The following is a 16,252-nucleotide window of genomic DNA, read 5'->3' as shown; positions in this document are numbered from 1 at the left end:
GCCATGTACTGTTGTTGCTCTCCAAACTATTATGTGTTGTGGGTTCTTTATTCCCCTTTTTGGAACTTTATTTTGTCCTTGTTTTTGTTATCCGTCTCCATTGTAAGGGAATGTGTTTAGATTTTGTTTATGGAAAAAACTTGAAACAAAAGAAATTCCTCTACTCTTCTCCTAGTGCCTTGTGTTATCATCATGAACAGGGGATGTGTTTTTGTGTTTTTAAGAGGTAATTTCTTAGATATAGAAAGAAAAAAAAAATTCAAAACAAGTAGCTAAAGACAGTAAATAAAAAACTAAGTAATTTTTTTTTTTTTTTGATAAATAATAAAAACCAAAGTTAAAGCTGATTGTTTTTTAATTAATTTTCTTATCTTATATATCAAGGCAATTTACTATTTTTTACCAAGCCCCCTAGGTGTGGAACTGAAAAACTTCTTGTAAGGAATATGGTTTTAATATAATAAGATAGAGGGGCCAAATTGGAAAAATTTGCCCTCAACTTCTATGAAAAAAGATTTATTTTTGGACAAATTTACCTTTAATTAAAGTCGTTTCATTGATACAGGATCGGGTAAGTAATATTGTCGGTTGTATGCAGCAGCCAATCTGATACTGTTCTTTAAAGGATCATGATCGTTTACAGTCTGCTGCCCGTAGTGGGCAGAGCAGCGTACTGATGAGGTGCGGTGCAATGATCGCCTTACCCTTGCCCATTGTACCGCACCTCATCAGTACGCTGCTCTGACCACTACGGGCAGGCAGGCCGTAGACGATATGGATACGTTCTTTAAAACCATGGTAAGGGAAGTTCTTAAGGGGTGATTTGGAAAATTCCACGATTGAATAGGAAGGACGCTCAATTGGCCACTTGTCAAATGTTATAAGATCCCCATGTATCAGAATCTTTGGTTAATTTTGATTAGGTTCAAACTTACAGATAATTAGAGTACCATAAACAAAACAAAAAAAGGGTACCATAAATGCTAGGATTGAGAGAATAAACCCTAATTTATTAACCAGGTGGCAAATATTAAGTTGAACAATTCAGAGTTAGACTAGAATGTGGTAAAATTTATTCAGGTTTGACGATAAAAACAATTATTTTTATCATCCGAAAATACAAAATTGACTTAGAATACATTCCAAAAATGCATACCAAACACTCCCTTAGTAAAAACTCATAGGGGCAAAAGATTCTTAACATCAATTGTAGGAATCTTTCCCCCATGTAGACATATGATAAACACTTTTTTTTATTAGATAAGAGCGATCATGAACTCATGATCTATGTTAACCACCTATCACATTGTAGAGTCTAATTCAATCAACTACAAGTCAATTCAAATATATTACCTCCCATGTATTGACATGTATTCCATGGATGTCCATGCATGGTTATAATACTCTGCAGCTACTATGCACTCTTCCATTGCCCTCGATTTTCAAAGCTGTGTTTCAACATATTGAAAATTCTCTGTTAAGGCTGAAATTTGACATGCAAGGGACTTACGGGTTTACTTGTCTACAAAATTTAGATCCTACCTCACGCGGGTTGCTCAGTTGGCAAAGACCGACACCTCAAAAATAAGAGGTCATAAGATCAACTCTCCTTGAGGCCTCCCCCCGCCTTGAAATATTTATAAAAGCTCCTTTAAAATCTTTATAATGCCGAGTGGGAAAAATGCTCTGCTGCATGATAACATTCATTTTGAACAGAGTTGTTTTGCAATCAGATCCACAGTTAATAATCCTGGAGGAACAGATGATCCTAAGAAGAAAAAGGAGTCGCTGGTAAATTCCATGACTTAACCAATGTCATTTTCATAAGATCATCACTCTATGCTCTCAAGTGTAGTTTAATCTGTTTCCTACTTTTTTGAATCAATGGCATCATAAGAACTTGACAAGAGCATCTACTTGTTATGTGCAACAGCAACAGCAGCGATAAATTGTGCAATCAATGGTCTGGTTATGAGCATCAACTAAAGTCAACTTGATAAGAGTAAGAGAACTTGCGAAGGGAACAAGTAACATATTTAACAAAAACATCCATACTAAAATGGTGGTTTTTGTGCAAATGAAGTCCTCACTCCTAACACAGATATTCTCCCTGTACACCGGCCAATTTCACTCCCCATTTCAAATGTCTACTTGCTCCTTTAGACGAATCTTTCACTGGTTTCCATAGAGCCTACAATCCCTTCTGAAGCCCGCCCTTAAATCTAGATGACATATTTCTTCAAACTCATCTGCATCGTGGCGGATAAACAAACCAAATAATGCATAAGCCCCCACAAAAGATTTCAGAAAGAAAACCAATGCAAGTAATAAGCCAGAGTAATCATCTCACCCTTAAATCCATCTCTTCCCCTATATACGCCCACATCTTTTCAACAGTTCTCACTGTCAAGATCCTTTTCATGAAGTCCACTGTCTTTCTTTGAACTCTCCTGCAATGAACAACATTTAAGGACAGGAATGCATAACTGGTAAGTGAAAATATCATCATAAATTTGTCTGACCTGGATGTCCATCTGTTCATCCTTAACAATAGTCACAAACTCTACAACTTTGCCTTGAAAATCTTCCTTTTGGACACTGACACCATGGTCCTTTGGATCCACTTCCCCATCACTGTCATCCACAAGGTCTATAAAATTCTCAAGACATTCTTCCTTTTGATTCAACCCCATCTGCATTATCCAACTTCATATGATCAGTGAATGGAGAATTAAACAATATACAGAGGAAACAGTAAAGCAATTACCTGGGATTCTGCTTTGGCCATGGAACGAGTCATGCAACGAGTACGACCAAGAGGCCTATCCAAGGGCGGAACAATTTTTGGAAGTCGATGAATTTCCCAATCAAGAACCTGACATATAGCCTTCCCAAAAGCTCGGTGTGCTGCCTTCCTCTTTGATATTGTTGTTGAGTGTTGAACAAGTGCAACACAATTCTTGAACTTCTTTGAAAGCTTCTTCCCAGTTCCACCACAAACCAAACAAGAAAACTCCCCTCTCTCCCAACTCTTCTCATAATAATCCCTCAAATAACTATCATCTGTAAAAATCCCCATAAAGAACTTGAATTCTTCAGATTCATTGATGTCATCATCCATCAACTCCTCTTCTTCTCCATTATCATCTGTACAAACCTTGCTAGAGAAAAAATCTTGGCAAACTTTCAAGACCTTCTGTTGCAAATAAAGACCGGTGGATTTGGCCTGTTCTTCAGCAGTAGCTGCTCTGGTGGCTTGATCAGATTGGGGATTTGATTCAGACCAGCCAATTTCCTGGCATGGCTCAGGATCTGATCCACATGGCCACTCAACCTCTGAAACTATAGGTTTAGGATCTTTCTTTTTCTTTGCACCTCTTTGTTTGTTCTTCCTCTTCTTGAAGGTTGTGGAATTGGAGGCACAAAGTTTTTCTGGAGTGGGTTTAGGTGTTGAGGAATTGGAGGCACAAAGACCGATTGATTTGGCCTGTTCTTCAGCAGTAGCTGCTCTGGTGGCTTGATCAGATTGGGGATTTGATTCAGGCCAGCCAATCTCCTGGCACGGCTCAGTATCTGCCAAGCCAGTCTCCTGGTATGGCTCAGCAATTGGCAAGCCAGTCTCCTGGCATGGCTCAGCATCTGGCAAGCCAGTCTCCTGGCATGGCTCAGGATCTGATCCACATGGCCACTCAACCTCTGAAACTATAGGTTTAGGATCTTTGTTTTTCTTTGCACAACTTCGTTTTTTTTCCTTCTTCTTGAAGGTTGTGGGATTGGAGGCACAAAGATTTTCTGGAGTGGGTTTAGGTGTTGAGGAATTGGAGGCACAGAGATTATTTGAATTCGGTTTAGGGTTGGGATTTCTAGGAGGTCCCTTGCGCCAAAGAGAGTGGAGATAAAGAACCTCTTCCCTCCATATCTGCTCTGAAGGGGGAGGGGCACCATAGGGGTATGAACCCATCAAAGCCTGCAGAAGCAGTGAAGACAAGCAACAATTAAGAAGCAGGCAACAAGTGAATTGAAAATTTCATAGTCTACCAGTCAGAAGTCAGAACAGAAACCTTTTAAAAATGACAAAAGAAAATTATTCACTACTGATGAAAGCCTCCTGCAAATTATACCTTCTAAAAAATAAAATACAACTCAAAAGAATGAAATCCTAATCTTAAGTTGGTGATGTCTATAGCATTTTTTTAAAGCCAAACTAGGAACTGAAAACAGGGCGGGTTTACTGGTGTTGCAAGAATCTCTGAAATGCCATTTTAAGTCATAGGCGGAGAAAACAAGAATTTTTAGGTTCGCTTGACCACCATATTACACTTGGGACTTCAATCTTTGCCCTACATCCTTGATGATTATGAAACAGCCAAGGATGCTGAAAATCTAGGGCTCTAGCACTAGGAAGGGATAGTATGTGAGGGTTATGACTATATTATAAAAGGTAAAATGGTTATAGTTATTGGGTCTTCTAATTAGGGTTCATTAAAGTCATAGAGTGCAAGACATTGGAATTGAGGAGAAAATTTTCATCTATAGAAAAGGCAAAATATATTTGAAGTAATAAAAATAAAGATAAAGAGTTAAAATATGTAAGAGGTTTGATTATAGTTGGGAAACAATGGTTTACAGCTGAACAAGGAAGAAGGGAAGAAAAGAAAAGAAGAGAAGAGAAGAAGAAGAAGAAGAAGAAGAAGATGAGAGGTGAGAGAATCGTGGGTGTTAGGAGAGATTTCTCCTAATACCTATTTACTTCATTAATAAATACTTTAGGAATTACAAAGACCTCACTGGGGAGGTAAAAGGTAAAAGGTAAAAGGAAATAAAAAGATAAAATTGACAACTCCATGTGACTTATAATAAAAACAGTGACTAATGTACTCCTAATACATAAACTCTAACACTCCCCCCTTAAGCTGGAGAATAAATGTCATACATTCCCAACTTGCATAGAAGAGTACTGAACTGGTTCGGAATGAGACCCTTGGTGAAAACGTCTGCCAGTTGATCACCTGTCTTCACAAATGGAGTACAAATGCAACCTGAATCCAACTTCTCTTTGATGAAGTGCTCATCAACTTCAATGTGCTTTGTTCGGTCATGTTGCACGGGGTTATGAGCAATACTTATAGCAGCCTTGTTATCATAGTAGAGCCGCATAGGTCCCTCATAGTCAAACCCCAATTCTTGAACCAATCGCCTCAGCCATATGAGTTCACACACCCCATGAGCCATGGCTCTAAATTCAGCTTCTGCACTGGATCTAGCTACAACTGGTTGTTTCTTACTTCTCCATGTAATAAACTTACCGCCCAAAAGGGTAAAGTAACCGGATGTAGATCGTCTGTCAGAAATAGAACCAGCCTAATTTGCATAAGTGTAGCCCTCTATCCTCAAATGACTATGTCTGACAGATAGAAGGCCTATTCCTGGAGAGGATTTCAAGTACTTAATGATGTGATAGACAACATCCAGGTGTCCACTTTTGGGAGCATGCATGAACTGACTCACCACTCCAACAACATAACTGATGTCTGGCAGAGTCAAGGAGAGATAGATCAATTTCCCAACCAACCTCTGGTAATTCCCTGCATCTATAAGAGGAGAACCACAGACTTCACTAAGTTTGTGATTCTAATTAATTGGGGAGTTGATGGTTTACATCCCAACATTCCTGTCTCTTTCAATAGGTCCAGAACAAACTTCTGCTAGCAAATATTGATTCCCTTCTTCGACCTTGATACTTCAATCCCCAAGAAATACTTCAAAAATCCAAGATCCTTAATTTCAAACTGTTCGGCCAGGTAAGATTTTAATCTATTTATCTCATCCGTGTCATTCCCAGTTACAACAATATCATCGACATAAACAATAAGAGCAGTGAGTATACCATTTCCTCGCTGGATAAACAAAATGTGGTCAGCCTAACTCTGAGAATATCCATTCCTTAGAATGGCCTGTCAAAACCGCTAAAACCAAGCTTTGGGTGACTATTTGAGACCATAAAGTACCTTCTTGATGAGGCACACTTTCCTTCTGCTGAAGGAGACTTGAAACCAAGTGGAAGTAGCATATACACCTCCTCTTCTAGATCACCATGAAAAAAAGCATTCTTCACATCTAATTGATATAATGGCCATTCTTTGTTGGCTGCCACCAAGGTTCTAAAACTCGGTCTCGACCAAGTCGAGTTTTCCAAGATCTCGGTGAGACAATGTATTTTTTTTTTATTTTTTATGTTTCAGAATTATGTTTCGGTGGGCATATGGCCATAGTTGGCTCCGAAACTTTAAGGTAAGCTTGTTTTAGGCTTAATAAACATATTTAAAGATTCAAATTGACCCAAAAAAAAAAAAAAAAAAACCCAACTTGGTGTTTTGGATTTGCACCCTTGGTTGACAGTAAAGGCCGAACCCTTAATGTTTTGTTGTCTATTCTACACATTGTTTGAATGATATGAGACATAATTGGCAAGTAAAACAAGTAAATAATGCACATAATATTGAATAATTATTTAAGAAATAGTTAAAGACATAAAGTTTCTACTACAAACCACAAGATACAATGAAGTGTTCACAATGCATATTACATAGAAACCCAACCTAAGTACAATGAATAATACACAAGTCATAGACACCTTACTACCCTAGTCTTCCACTTCTTAACTCCCAAGTCCCAACAATACAATACTACGACTCTATGAGTACTAAGGAGGTTGAGATTCTCGAAATATTTGAGATTTCGCTAAGATTCTTGAAATATTCGAAATCTCGATTGAGTTTTTTGAGATTTGACATTTTGTTGTTTCGTATCATATTTGTCTCGACTAGCTCGAGTTTACCGAGATTTCCAAGATCTCGCCAAGATTTTGAACTATGGCTGCCACTAATAAGAGGACTCTGATTGAGTTGTGATTGGCCACAGGAGCAAAAATCTCTTGATAATCAATGCCATTATCAATGAAAAACTGTTGGAGCCCCCCAAACATGTACTCCCCCCCCTTTATCAGAACAGACTATCAGGATACAAGTACCAAATTATCAACTGTCACAGAGTGGACTCTAGCTCCCCCTCGCCTACCACCTTGGGTACCAGATGATGCACCATGCACACTAGGAGGCTGCCCATGAAGTGCCCAACACTTGTCCTTAGTGTGACCCAACTTTCCACAATGATCACATTTAAATCCGTCTCGGTGATCTCCACGGTTTGGCCCTTGGCCTCTCCCTCCACCTCTCCAGTCTTGGTGGGGACTAGAAACAAGAGCAGATCTCTCCAATGAGGGTGCAGTGTCCATGGATCCTCTACTAGTTTCCTTACTTTGCAAGTAGCTACACATTTCATCCAGAGATGGAAGAATAGACCTCCCTAAGATTTGCAAGCAAAGAGGCTCATACTCTGGGTAAAGACCACCAAGTAGAATAAAGATCCTTTCCTTTTCTTGTTTCCTATAGACCTTGGCCTCATCCTCAGAATTGGACAGTTTGAAATTGCTGTAGTGATCATATTCCTCCCACGAGCTAATAACAATGTTATAGTAGTCAGATATGCTCCGATTACGCTGTTTCATATGGATGATTTTTTGGAGGATTTGCTACACCTTTGCCGAATCACCAACCCTATCAAAAACTTTGGAGACACTGTTCGAAATACCTTTCGTAGTTTCCTTGCTCATAAATCTCCTACCTATCTCAGGTTTCATAGAGAATATCAACCAGGTCATAACAGTTGAGTTCTCAGTCTCCCACTTTAGATAGTCTGAATCAGTAGAAGCAGCGCCTTAATGGAGCCAGTAATATACCCCAACTTTCCCCTACTGCACAAGGACAACTTCACCGAATGAGTCCAATCCAAGGAGTTGGTATTGTCAAGCTTCACAAAGAGACCAATCCATTGTGGGGAGAGCACCACTTAAGCTGCCACTAGAGCTCCCAAAGATCCATTGACACTAGAGTCATTCCCAGACATGGTAGACATAATGCCAAATACTTCAAAGAAACTCAATATAGAGTCTTGCGCAAATGGGGAGTAACCTCAACCCAACCACAAGGAGTAAACTAGCAGGCAACAAGCAAACAGAGAGCACACACTTGCTGAAAAACAAACTAAACACTTCCAATACCCAGAAGAAAGCAGTCCATAGCATCCAAAGTCATAACAATATGTGAATCTTCCACTCACAGTAGCTAACAAGCATTCAAGACGTCACAACCTCAAAAAAGAGCTTCAACAAGAAAAACAAACACTGCTGTACAGCATTGAAGATGGGAGCAGTGCTCTCCAATCTGCTCCCTTCACCAATCGAGCCCTTGGGGGCTTAAAAGAAGGCCTCTAGGTGACTCAAACGAGCCCAGCCCCAATGCAAACTAATCTGCCAATAGGCAGAATCGAAACAGGGAAGGGAAAGGCTGGCGGTAACTCTGGCAGCACTTGGGTTCAACTTCTAGGGCTTCAATCCATCTCACTAGGTAAGGAACTCCCTCCATTCATCAATGCTTTGAAGATTAGGCCACAACCAACCATTCTATATGAAATACTTTACATGGTTTGGTCTCTATGGAACCCTCTACCTTTCTAGGGTTCCAAAGAGAGGTAAAGAAGCAAGAAGAGCTAGGTCGACTCTAAAATCTTGCTCTGATACCAAGTTAAGATATGTAAGAGGTTTGATTATAGTTGGGAAACAACGGTTTACAGCCGAACAAGGAAGAAGAAAGGAAGAAGAGAAGAGAAGAGAGGTGAGAGACTCTCTCCTAACACCTATTTACTTCATTAATAAACACTTTAGGAATTACAAAGCCCTCCCTGGGGAGGTAAAAGGTAAAAGAAAATAAAAAGATAAAATTACAACTCCATGTGACTTATAATAAAAACAGTGACTAATGTACCCCTAATACATGAACTCTAACATGGAGATCAAAGAAAAATAAGAAGAATAGTAAAGAATAACAGAAGAGAAAAGAGTAAGTGGTCCCGTCAATTTGTTCAAATCATCAAAATCACCCAACCTACCTAGAACCATCAAGTTGGGACAAGTCAATAGAATCTTTCAGAAAACATAAGCAACTGGGTTCTGGGTTTGATCTGCCCAACTTTGGGAGCCAGGTGACAGGTCAACTGATTAAATTGGCCAGGCCTCAGAACACATATATGCAGGTGCCTCATTCCCCTTTATAAGTTATAAACCAATTCCTCTTCAATCTCTTCTCCACCTTACCTTGTCAATATGGGTCAAAGTGATTCATACCCACTTTAACTGCTCACAAACATAAAAACAAGCATCTTGCCCCAAACATGAATAAATGACTCAAGCTAACAGCAATCTACCTAAAAATGGGCATCCTCCAACAATGAAAAAATTTAACTGTTGTGTTAGAGCTCAAAAGAAAAATAAGAAGAAGAATAGTAAAGAATAACAGAAGAGAAAAGAGTCAGTGGTCCCATCAATTTGTTCAAATCATCAAAATCACCCAACCCACCTAGAACCATCAAGTTGGGACAAGTCAATAGAATTTTTCAGAAAACATAAGCAACTGGGCTCGGGGTTTGATCTGCCCAACTTTGGGAACCAGGTGACAGGTCAACTAATTAAATTGGCCAGGCCAGGCCAGGCCAGGCCTCAGAACACGTTTATGCAGGTGCCTCATTCCCCTTTATAAGTTATACACCAATTCCTCTTCAATCTCTTCTCCACCTTACCTTGTCAATATGGGTCAAAGTTATTCATACCCACTTTAACTGCTCACAAACAGAAAAAATAAGCATCTTGCCCCAAACATGAATAAATGACTCAAGCTAACAAGCAATCTACCTAAAAATGGGCATCCTCCAACAATGAAAAAAATTTAACTGTTGTGTCAATTTTTAAGGGTTGTCAATAGTTGATAGTACTGAAAATGGTAACCATTGATGCAGAGTTAACATAGGATCTTAAACTATCAATTATATCAAATTGTAACAAATAAGGCAAATTATTATTATCACAAAAGGTTTAGTATTTTTTTACAGATGTCACAAGGCATCTATTCTGCCATATGGGCAGAAGATATATCCATTCTGACCGTTGGATAGAGTGGAGATGGTCTAGATTAGCCACATGTCAAATTCCGAAGCCTAATTCAATCAAATACCGCATTTTGTATTGGCACACATCTCGTGTATGTCCATGCATGTGTACCGGTACTCTAGACATTACTGTGCAGTGTGCACTCTTCCAACTCTGAGTGGGAACGGTTTAGATTAAAAAACCGTAAAATAGATGGCTCAGATTTATCTTGTGATCTTTGGAAACATCACCTTCCATTGTTACATGGATAACTACCCCCAAAAAAAATTTACTAATAAACGAAGAATTGAGGGTCACAACTGGGCCCCGGGTAGTTTCTAGGGGAAACCAATTTGATTCAGGGTGGAATTGACTGGTGTAGTCTGCAAAACACTGATATTGCCGATAAATAAGCGACTCAGTGTGCAACTGTGCAACATGGTTTAAATAGACTGACACATGAACCATGCTAAGAAAACCATAAACCATCTCTATCTAGTCAATTAAAAGCCTAAATTCAGTGGCCAAAAAACTCAGAATGAAGGCTCAGAAGATTCAGTGGCCCAGCACAGCTCAACTCAGACTCCATTCACGACCTCAGAATAGCAATACCTTGACTCATTCATGGCCCTAACTTTTGCTACTACAAGGTTACTCCTCCAAAAAACTCAATCCAAGGTTCCTCCTTCACAAAACAAAAAGAATTGGAACTTTGTCCCAACCCCAAAGTCAACCATTAGGCTTCCAACTGATGGGTCTGAACAGTCAGAGGTTTGAATTGGAACAAGTTGATTGTCACCAAAAAAGAAAAAATTGGAACCTGTTGAACGTCCAGCTGTAGATTTGTGTAGTTCTACTCATCTTAGAATACTGAGCTCGATTTGAAAACAGGAGGAGCGAGAGAATATGAAAAAAAAAAAATCACGATAAGAAGAATAAGTTGAAGGATAATGGAGAGATATCACCTAGTTATGGTAACACACCAAAACCAGAACCAGAAGGACAGAAGAATGCTGTCGGGCAGGAGTGGAGCCTTCAGTCACGTATACGCATGCACAACACAACAGCTCAAAAACTCATAAAAATAACTCAACTTTCATTACCAAATCATGCTTATTTAATGCAGGGTCTATAGTGTATGCATATATAAAGACTCTTAAAACTCCTAACTAGACTCACAATTGGACTTTAAATCACTCTCTCACAACTTAAACAAGTAGTCTCAAACCAGAACTCTTAAAAAGCCGTTAAGTATTCTAGTTTAACTCAAAATCTTAACTCAAAATCTTAACTCAAGATACTAATCTTGAGTATTGACTTCACCTTCACCTTAAGGCTTAAAAGTTAGGCCCTTACAAGGTTTAACTCCATAATCAAATGACCCAAGGCCCATAGAACCCATCATTGGCCCAAAATAAGGCTTCCTAAACCGAATTAGGCAGTCGTGAGTTGTGACTGCATCATTTTGTCCGTCTCTTTTTCTTTTTTTTTTTGTCTGGATGAATTTCTCGTCTCTATTTTTTCCTCCTCCTCCACCCCCCCTTGCCTTCTGATAATGGATTTTCTTATTTCTTTTATTCATGCTTGTTTATTCTTACAATTATTTAAATTTCCTTTCGCAAATAATTCAAATCTTCTTAGAAATTGGTAGGTGCCATTACATTGTAAGAGTGTCAGATAAAATGCTCTAACAGAATTGGCCATATGTTTTCCCACTTATCAGTTCCATTAAACTTTTCCACATATGTTTTCCTTCTGGTTGAAGTCCCAACTCCCAAGTTCTATTTCCTTTTCTTCTGAGTTTTCCTGTATCTTTCCACTATTTAACTAGCAATTTTTATATTTTTAACTATCCAATTGATTCACAAGAGTTGCCACCATCGTTGTCAAGGCTTCGCCTAGGTGACTGCCTCGGCATCCAAGTGCCTTGACAACTAATGTCGCCTTGGTTGCCTAGGGACGACATTTGGGTTGCCTAGGCGGGCATTTTGGTCACTTTGTTAGTGTCGCCTTGCGCCCAGACCCCTTCAACGCCTTGGGTCACCTAGACGCTGTGACAACTATGGTTGACACACCTTGAATGCTAACCCACTAGGACTGGCTGAGATTCTGAGCGAGTTGATTTTTTCGAGTTTGGAAACACTACAATGAAAGAAGCATATATGACTGTACAGTCCAAATCCAAATCACCAATATTGAATCTACTACAATTCATATGGACAAGAGGAACCCATAGCAAGGAACTAGAGAAGGGGTTTTTTCTAATCAATACCAGACTTTCCAAGAGCAAGGTAGTACAGTGGGGAAAAATGACAATCAGCAACAACGGCAATGTTACAACCCCATATCCAATGGGGGTTGATCCCACATCGGTCCGTAAAGGATTTGATATAGGTTGATATAGTCTTGGGTTCCCTCACCTTACAAGACAGTTTTTAGGGTGAGTTCTCCTAAGGTTCGTATCAGTGGTATCCTTGCACAGAAGGAGCCATTAGAAATGCCTACCCGATCTGGAGTGGGTTGCCATTTGGAAGCACAATGGTCTGTTACTCTCCCATATCAGATTTGAAATCAGAAATTGGTGCAGCATTTATTCTCAAGCCCATGAAAAAAACTCCCATTTGACCATTGTACCCATTTAATATTTCATACCCACTCCCTTAGCATTACATCCACTTTTGGTTTTTGAAAATCCCTCTTGACCGTTATCCCCCTTTAATGATTTAAAAACACATTTTGAATCCCTAGCTTGCTTTCCCACCAATGGTTCTCCATCTCCTCTCTCCTATTCCCTTATAAATATAAGGTATGTTATGGTAAGAGATAGTTTTGGAATTACATGTACCTTTGATTGTGCTTGAAGCTCCATTGAGAGAGTTAGTGGTCCTCATAGTGGTGAGAGTATCCCACACTTGGGTTGAGAGAGTCCCCAAGGCTTTGTATGGCAACGTTCTTAAAAAGTGGTTCTACTGTTTTTCCCTTTTTTTTTTTAACACAATGGGATAAACTGTATGGTATGTTCGGTTTTATTTTTTGTCTTTTTGAAACGAACCGGGCACTTGGCACACTTTTGAGCCCCATTTGAAAAATACCAAAATGGTGTTTCTCACATTTGAGAAATACTTCTACCAATTTTCAAAGAAACAAGCTCCGACTTAAGTTAAGGAGGGGCAATACTGAAATTCGGCACAAAAACATAACATTTGGTGAAATGAAACCTAAAATCTCACAACCAACAATCGATCGACCTGGTCTCATCTTCTTCGAGTGCGACCTCTGTAAACCCGATCGACCTGCTCTCATCTTCTTCGTGCTCGGCATGCTGCAACTCGATCGACTTGCAACTCTGCAAAGGTAGAAGTGTTTGCTCTCATGTTCTTCACACTCGACCTCTGTAAACCTGATCGACCTGCTCTCATCTTCTTAATGCTCGACCTGCTGCAACTCGATCGACCTGCAACTATTCAAAGGTGAAGACTGCTCTCAAGTATCATCTTCTTCACGCTTGACCTCTGTAAATTCGATCGACCTGCTCTCATCTTCTTCGCGCTCAGCCTTCTGCAACTCTTCTTCGCGCTCGACCTCTGCTACTCTTCGTCGCACTCAACCTCTGCTCCTAGTCCAAGGTATGAAGTATAACCCATTCAAGAAAACGAATAGGTTCACTTCAATTACTTCGATTTGTGGTGTTTTTATACTTAGATTTAGGGTTTTTGATTCCTAATGAATAGGTGTACTTCGATTTGTGATGTTTTTGTGTCAGTGACTAGTTATTTGTTGATTAGAAGGTTTCAAATTCTTATCTTAAATTACCTACATGGCCAGTGCTATCCATGAAGTGAATTAACTCTTAAAATATCCATATTTCTACGGGATGAAGTCCAATTGTGTATGTGTTCCTGATGATATCCCCATGTGATTATTTTCATAACCTTGGTTTTATCAGATAAAAGGGTAAGGACAAGAGCAAGTATAAGACGATGTTGCTCGAATTAGAGCTGGTTGGATGTAACAGAGAGTAGCTACCAGGATGTTGTATGATGATACAATACATTAAAACTATAAGATGATTGTAGCAATGGTAGGATGTTAAGATGGACAGGTAACAATACCAAGAAGGCTAGGATCAGAAATCACTGTTTCGAGGAAACTTAGGAGAACACCAACAAATGACAGGATGGCGCAATAGTTTTTGAGAGGGTTTGATCATGTGTGATGAACTTCAACAAATGCAGCAGGAGTGATGTTGTGCAAAATGGAGGTGTAAAAAGACGGGGGTAATGTTTTGAGTTTATATCCACAGTAGTTTTAAAATATTTGGTTGTTCTATGTTCCATGGGACTGCTCATTTGAATATGCCTATCCCTTGAACACTATAAATTAACTTTGAACTTATCATTAGGTTGAGGACTTGACTTCTTCCTTTTCTCTATTTTCTATTTCCTATTAAATTTTATGCAATCGGGGGAAATGTTTGATCATGAGCCAGATGATTTTTTCATTTCTGCAGCTGTTGATTGCACAAGTAATGCACTTTGTAATCAACCATATTACAGGAATTGTGCAATTTCTTGAGGAGCTCTTTTTCAATAGCTACATTTTGCTTTGTGCTCTTCAAAACCCATTTGACTTGGCCAAAACCTTTATAATAAAAGGAGACAAGAACAATTGATACAATAGTTAGAAGGCATAAAATGAAGTCGTAGGTGTTGAAAGTTAAAAGAACATGACAAAGCCTGAAAATAACTTCAATTGTGAGAATGAACATGAATTTATGTAATTTTTGATAAACAATAGAAACGATTCTGTTAAGTGCGAGCCATACAAGTTTCTGAGTCTTCTTAGTTACATAATTTTTTTTTTTTAGTGTTACCATACCACATTTCAGGATCCAGAATCACTCAAAAAACACAGAAATACATAGAAGTGTACCGGACCCAGAAACGCTCAAAAAACAAAGAAACGTTGTCATAGAGAGCTCAAGAGACCCAGAGTTAAGTGGTCCTCTCTGACCCTTGTTTCGTTGTACTTGTTTCTTTATTTTGGCAACGAAATTCTCTTAATTTTCCACCTTTGCGCAATTTTATTTTGAGCTCCATCAGAAATGAACTTGGGTTTCCTCACCTCACAAGCCGGTTTTTAGGACAAGTTAATATGGTCTGTTCCCGCAACAGATTTTATATGGGTTATGGTCTTGGGTTCCCTCACCTTCCAAGCCGATTTTTAGGACGAATTAATATGGTCTGGGTTTCCTCACCTTACAAGCCTGTTTTTAGGACGAGTTTTCATGGGGTTCGTATTAGACAACTTTTAAAGATACAATTACAGTTATCAAGCAGAACGCAATGCATGTAAGAATTGAGAAAGAAAAATCTCTATCTTGTGAAACTGTAAAGTCACACAACCCCACAAAGAGAAGAAATAGGATTCAACCATGCCCATAATAACCATCGGAAAGAATGGGACAACCCCACACAAAGGAAAAAGAAATCAACCAAATATATAATAATCATTGACAAAAACAGGAAGAGGAGAACATAAAGTATGGAGCTGAAAGGAGAAAGAGTTGAACCCTAACCTGCCGTAATTATATGCCGATGTGCTGGTTGCTCCACCGTCGTTCGGTTCTCCGGAGCGGTTTCCCTTGGGGTTCTTTCCGCCTATAAAAAGAAAAAAGGGGGCAACTTAGGAGAGTTGAGTGGCAGAGCCACAGTTGTGAGTTCTACTTGTAAAAGCAAGACTGTGTAGACACAAGACGACGAAAACTTTTTGCAGGTTTTTACGTTTTCGTACGAGTCACCGAGGCTGGGTACCATTAGGGTCACGCCACGTGACTCACGGGCCCGTTCGGTGTAGGTACACGCGTCACGTTTGGTTTGGTTCCTTAATTTCTTTACTTGTTTGGTGTTTGGCACTGCGCATGGATGCCATTGCACGCGCGGGGATCGAAGCCGTGCGATACGGTTCGTCTGCGTCTTACAACAAAAGTACCACGCTAGCGTAGAAATGGATCGAAGTCATCGAACCCCTTAAAAAAACAAAATTTTAAGGGAAAAAAGAAATGGACTGGACTGTGTCAAAACCTAATCCCAACCTTTAAGATCGATCGAAAAAAGTGGAGCGAATCGATCATTTCTTATCAGATTGTTTTGTGCTGTGGCCTGATGGGACCGATTAAAAAACAGATCACACAGAATCAATCGATATCCAAAC

The 16,252-nt window shown here is 39.3% G+C and overlaps 1 protein-coding gene across 2 annotated transcripts; it reads right to left on the bottom strand.

The window, feature by feature from the left end:
- Positions 1 to 2,716: 2,716 nt before the first annotated feature.
- LOC122638369 lies at positions 2,717 to 15,686 on the bottom strand. Of its 2 annotated transcripts, none has more exons than XM_043831297.1 (3): positions 15,618 to 15,686; positions 3,682 to 3,967; positions 2,717 to 3,576 (listed from the first exon to the last, which is right to left on the bottom strand). In XM_043831297.1, exons 2-3 carry the CDS (start codon positions 3,959 to 3,961, stop codon positions 2,732 to 2,734), a joined length of 1,125 nt encoding a protein of 374 aa, XP_043687232.1. In that variant the 5' UTR covers positions 3,962 to 3,967; positions 15,618 to 15,686; the 3' UTR covers positions 2,717 to 2,731. The 2 variants fall into 2 exon arrangements, with proteins under 2 accessions (XP_043687232.1, XP_043687233.1); XM_043831298.1 differs by lacking the exon at positions 15,618 to 15,686 and adding an exon at positions 4,165 to 4,208.
- Positions 15,687 to 16,252: the final 566 nt, after the last annotated feature.

The sequence above is a fragment of the Telopea speciosissima genome, chromosome 8, assembly GCF_018873765.1.
Source record: "Telopea speciosissima isolate NSW1024214 ecotype Mountain lineage chromosome 8, Tspe_v1, whole genome shotgun sequence".
Taxonomy (NCBI): Eukaryota; Viridiplantae; Streptophyta; class Magnoliopsida; order Proteales; family Proteaceae; genus Telopea; species Telopea speciosissima.
Note: the sequence above shows the minus strand (reverse complement) of the source record. Positions and strands in the feature narration are given on the sequence as shown.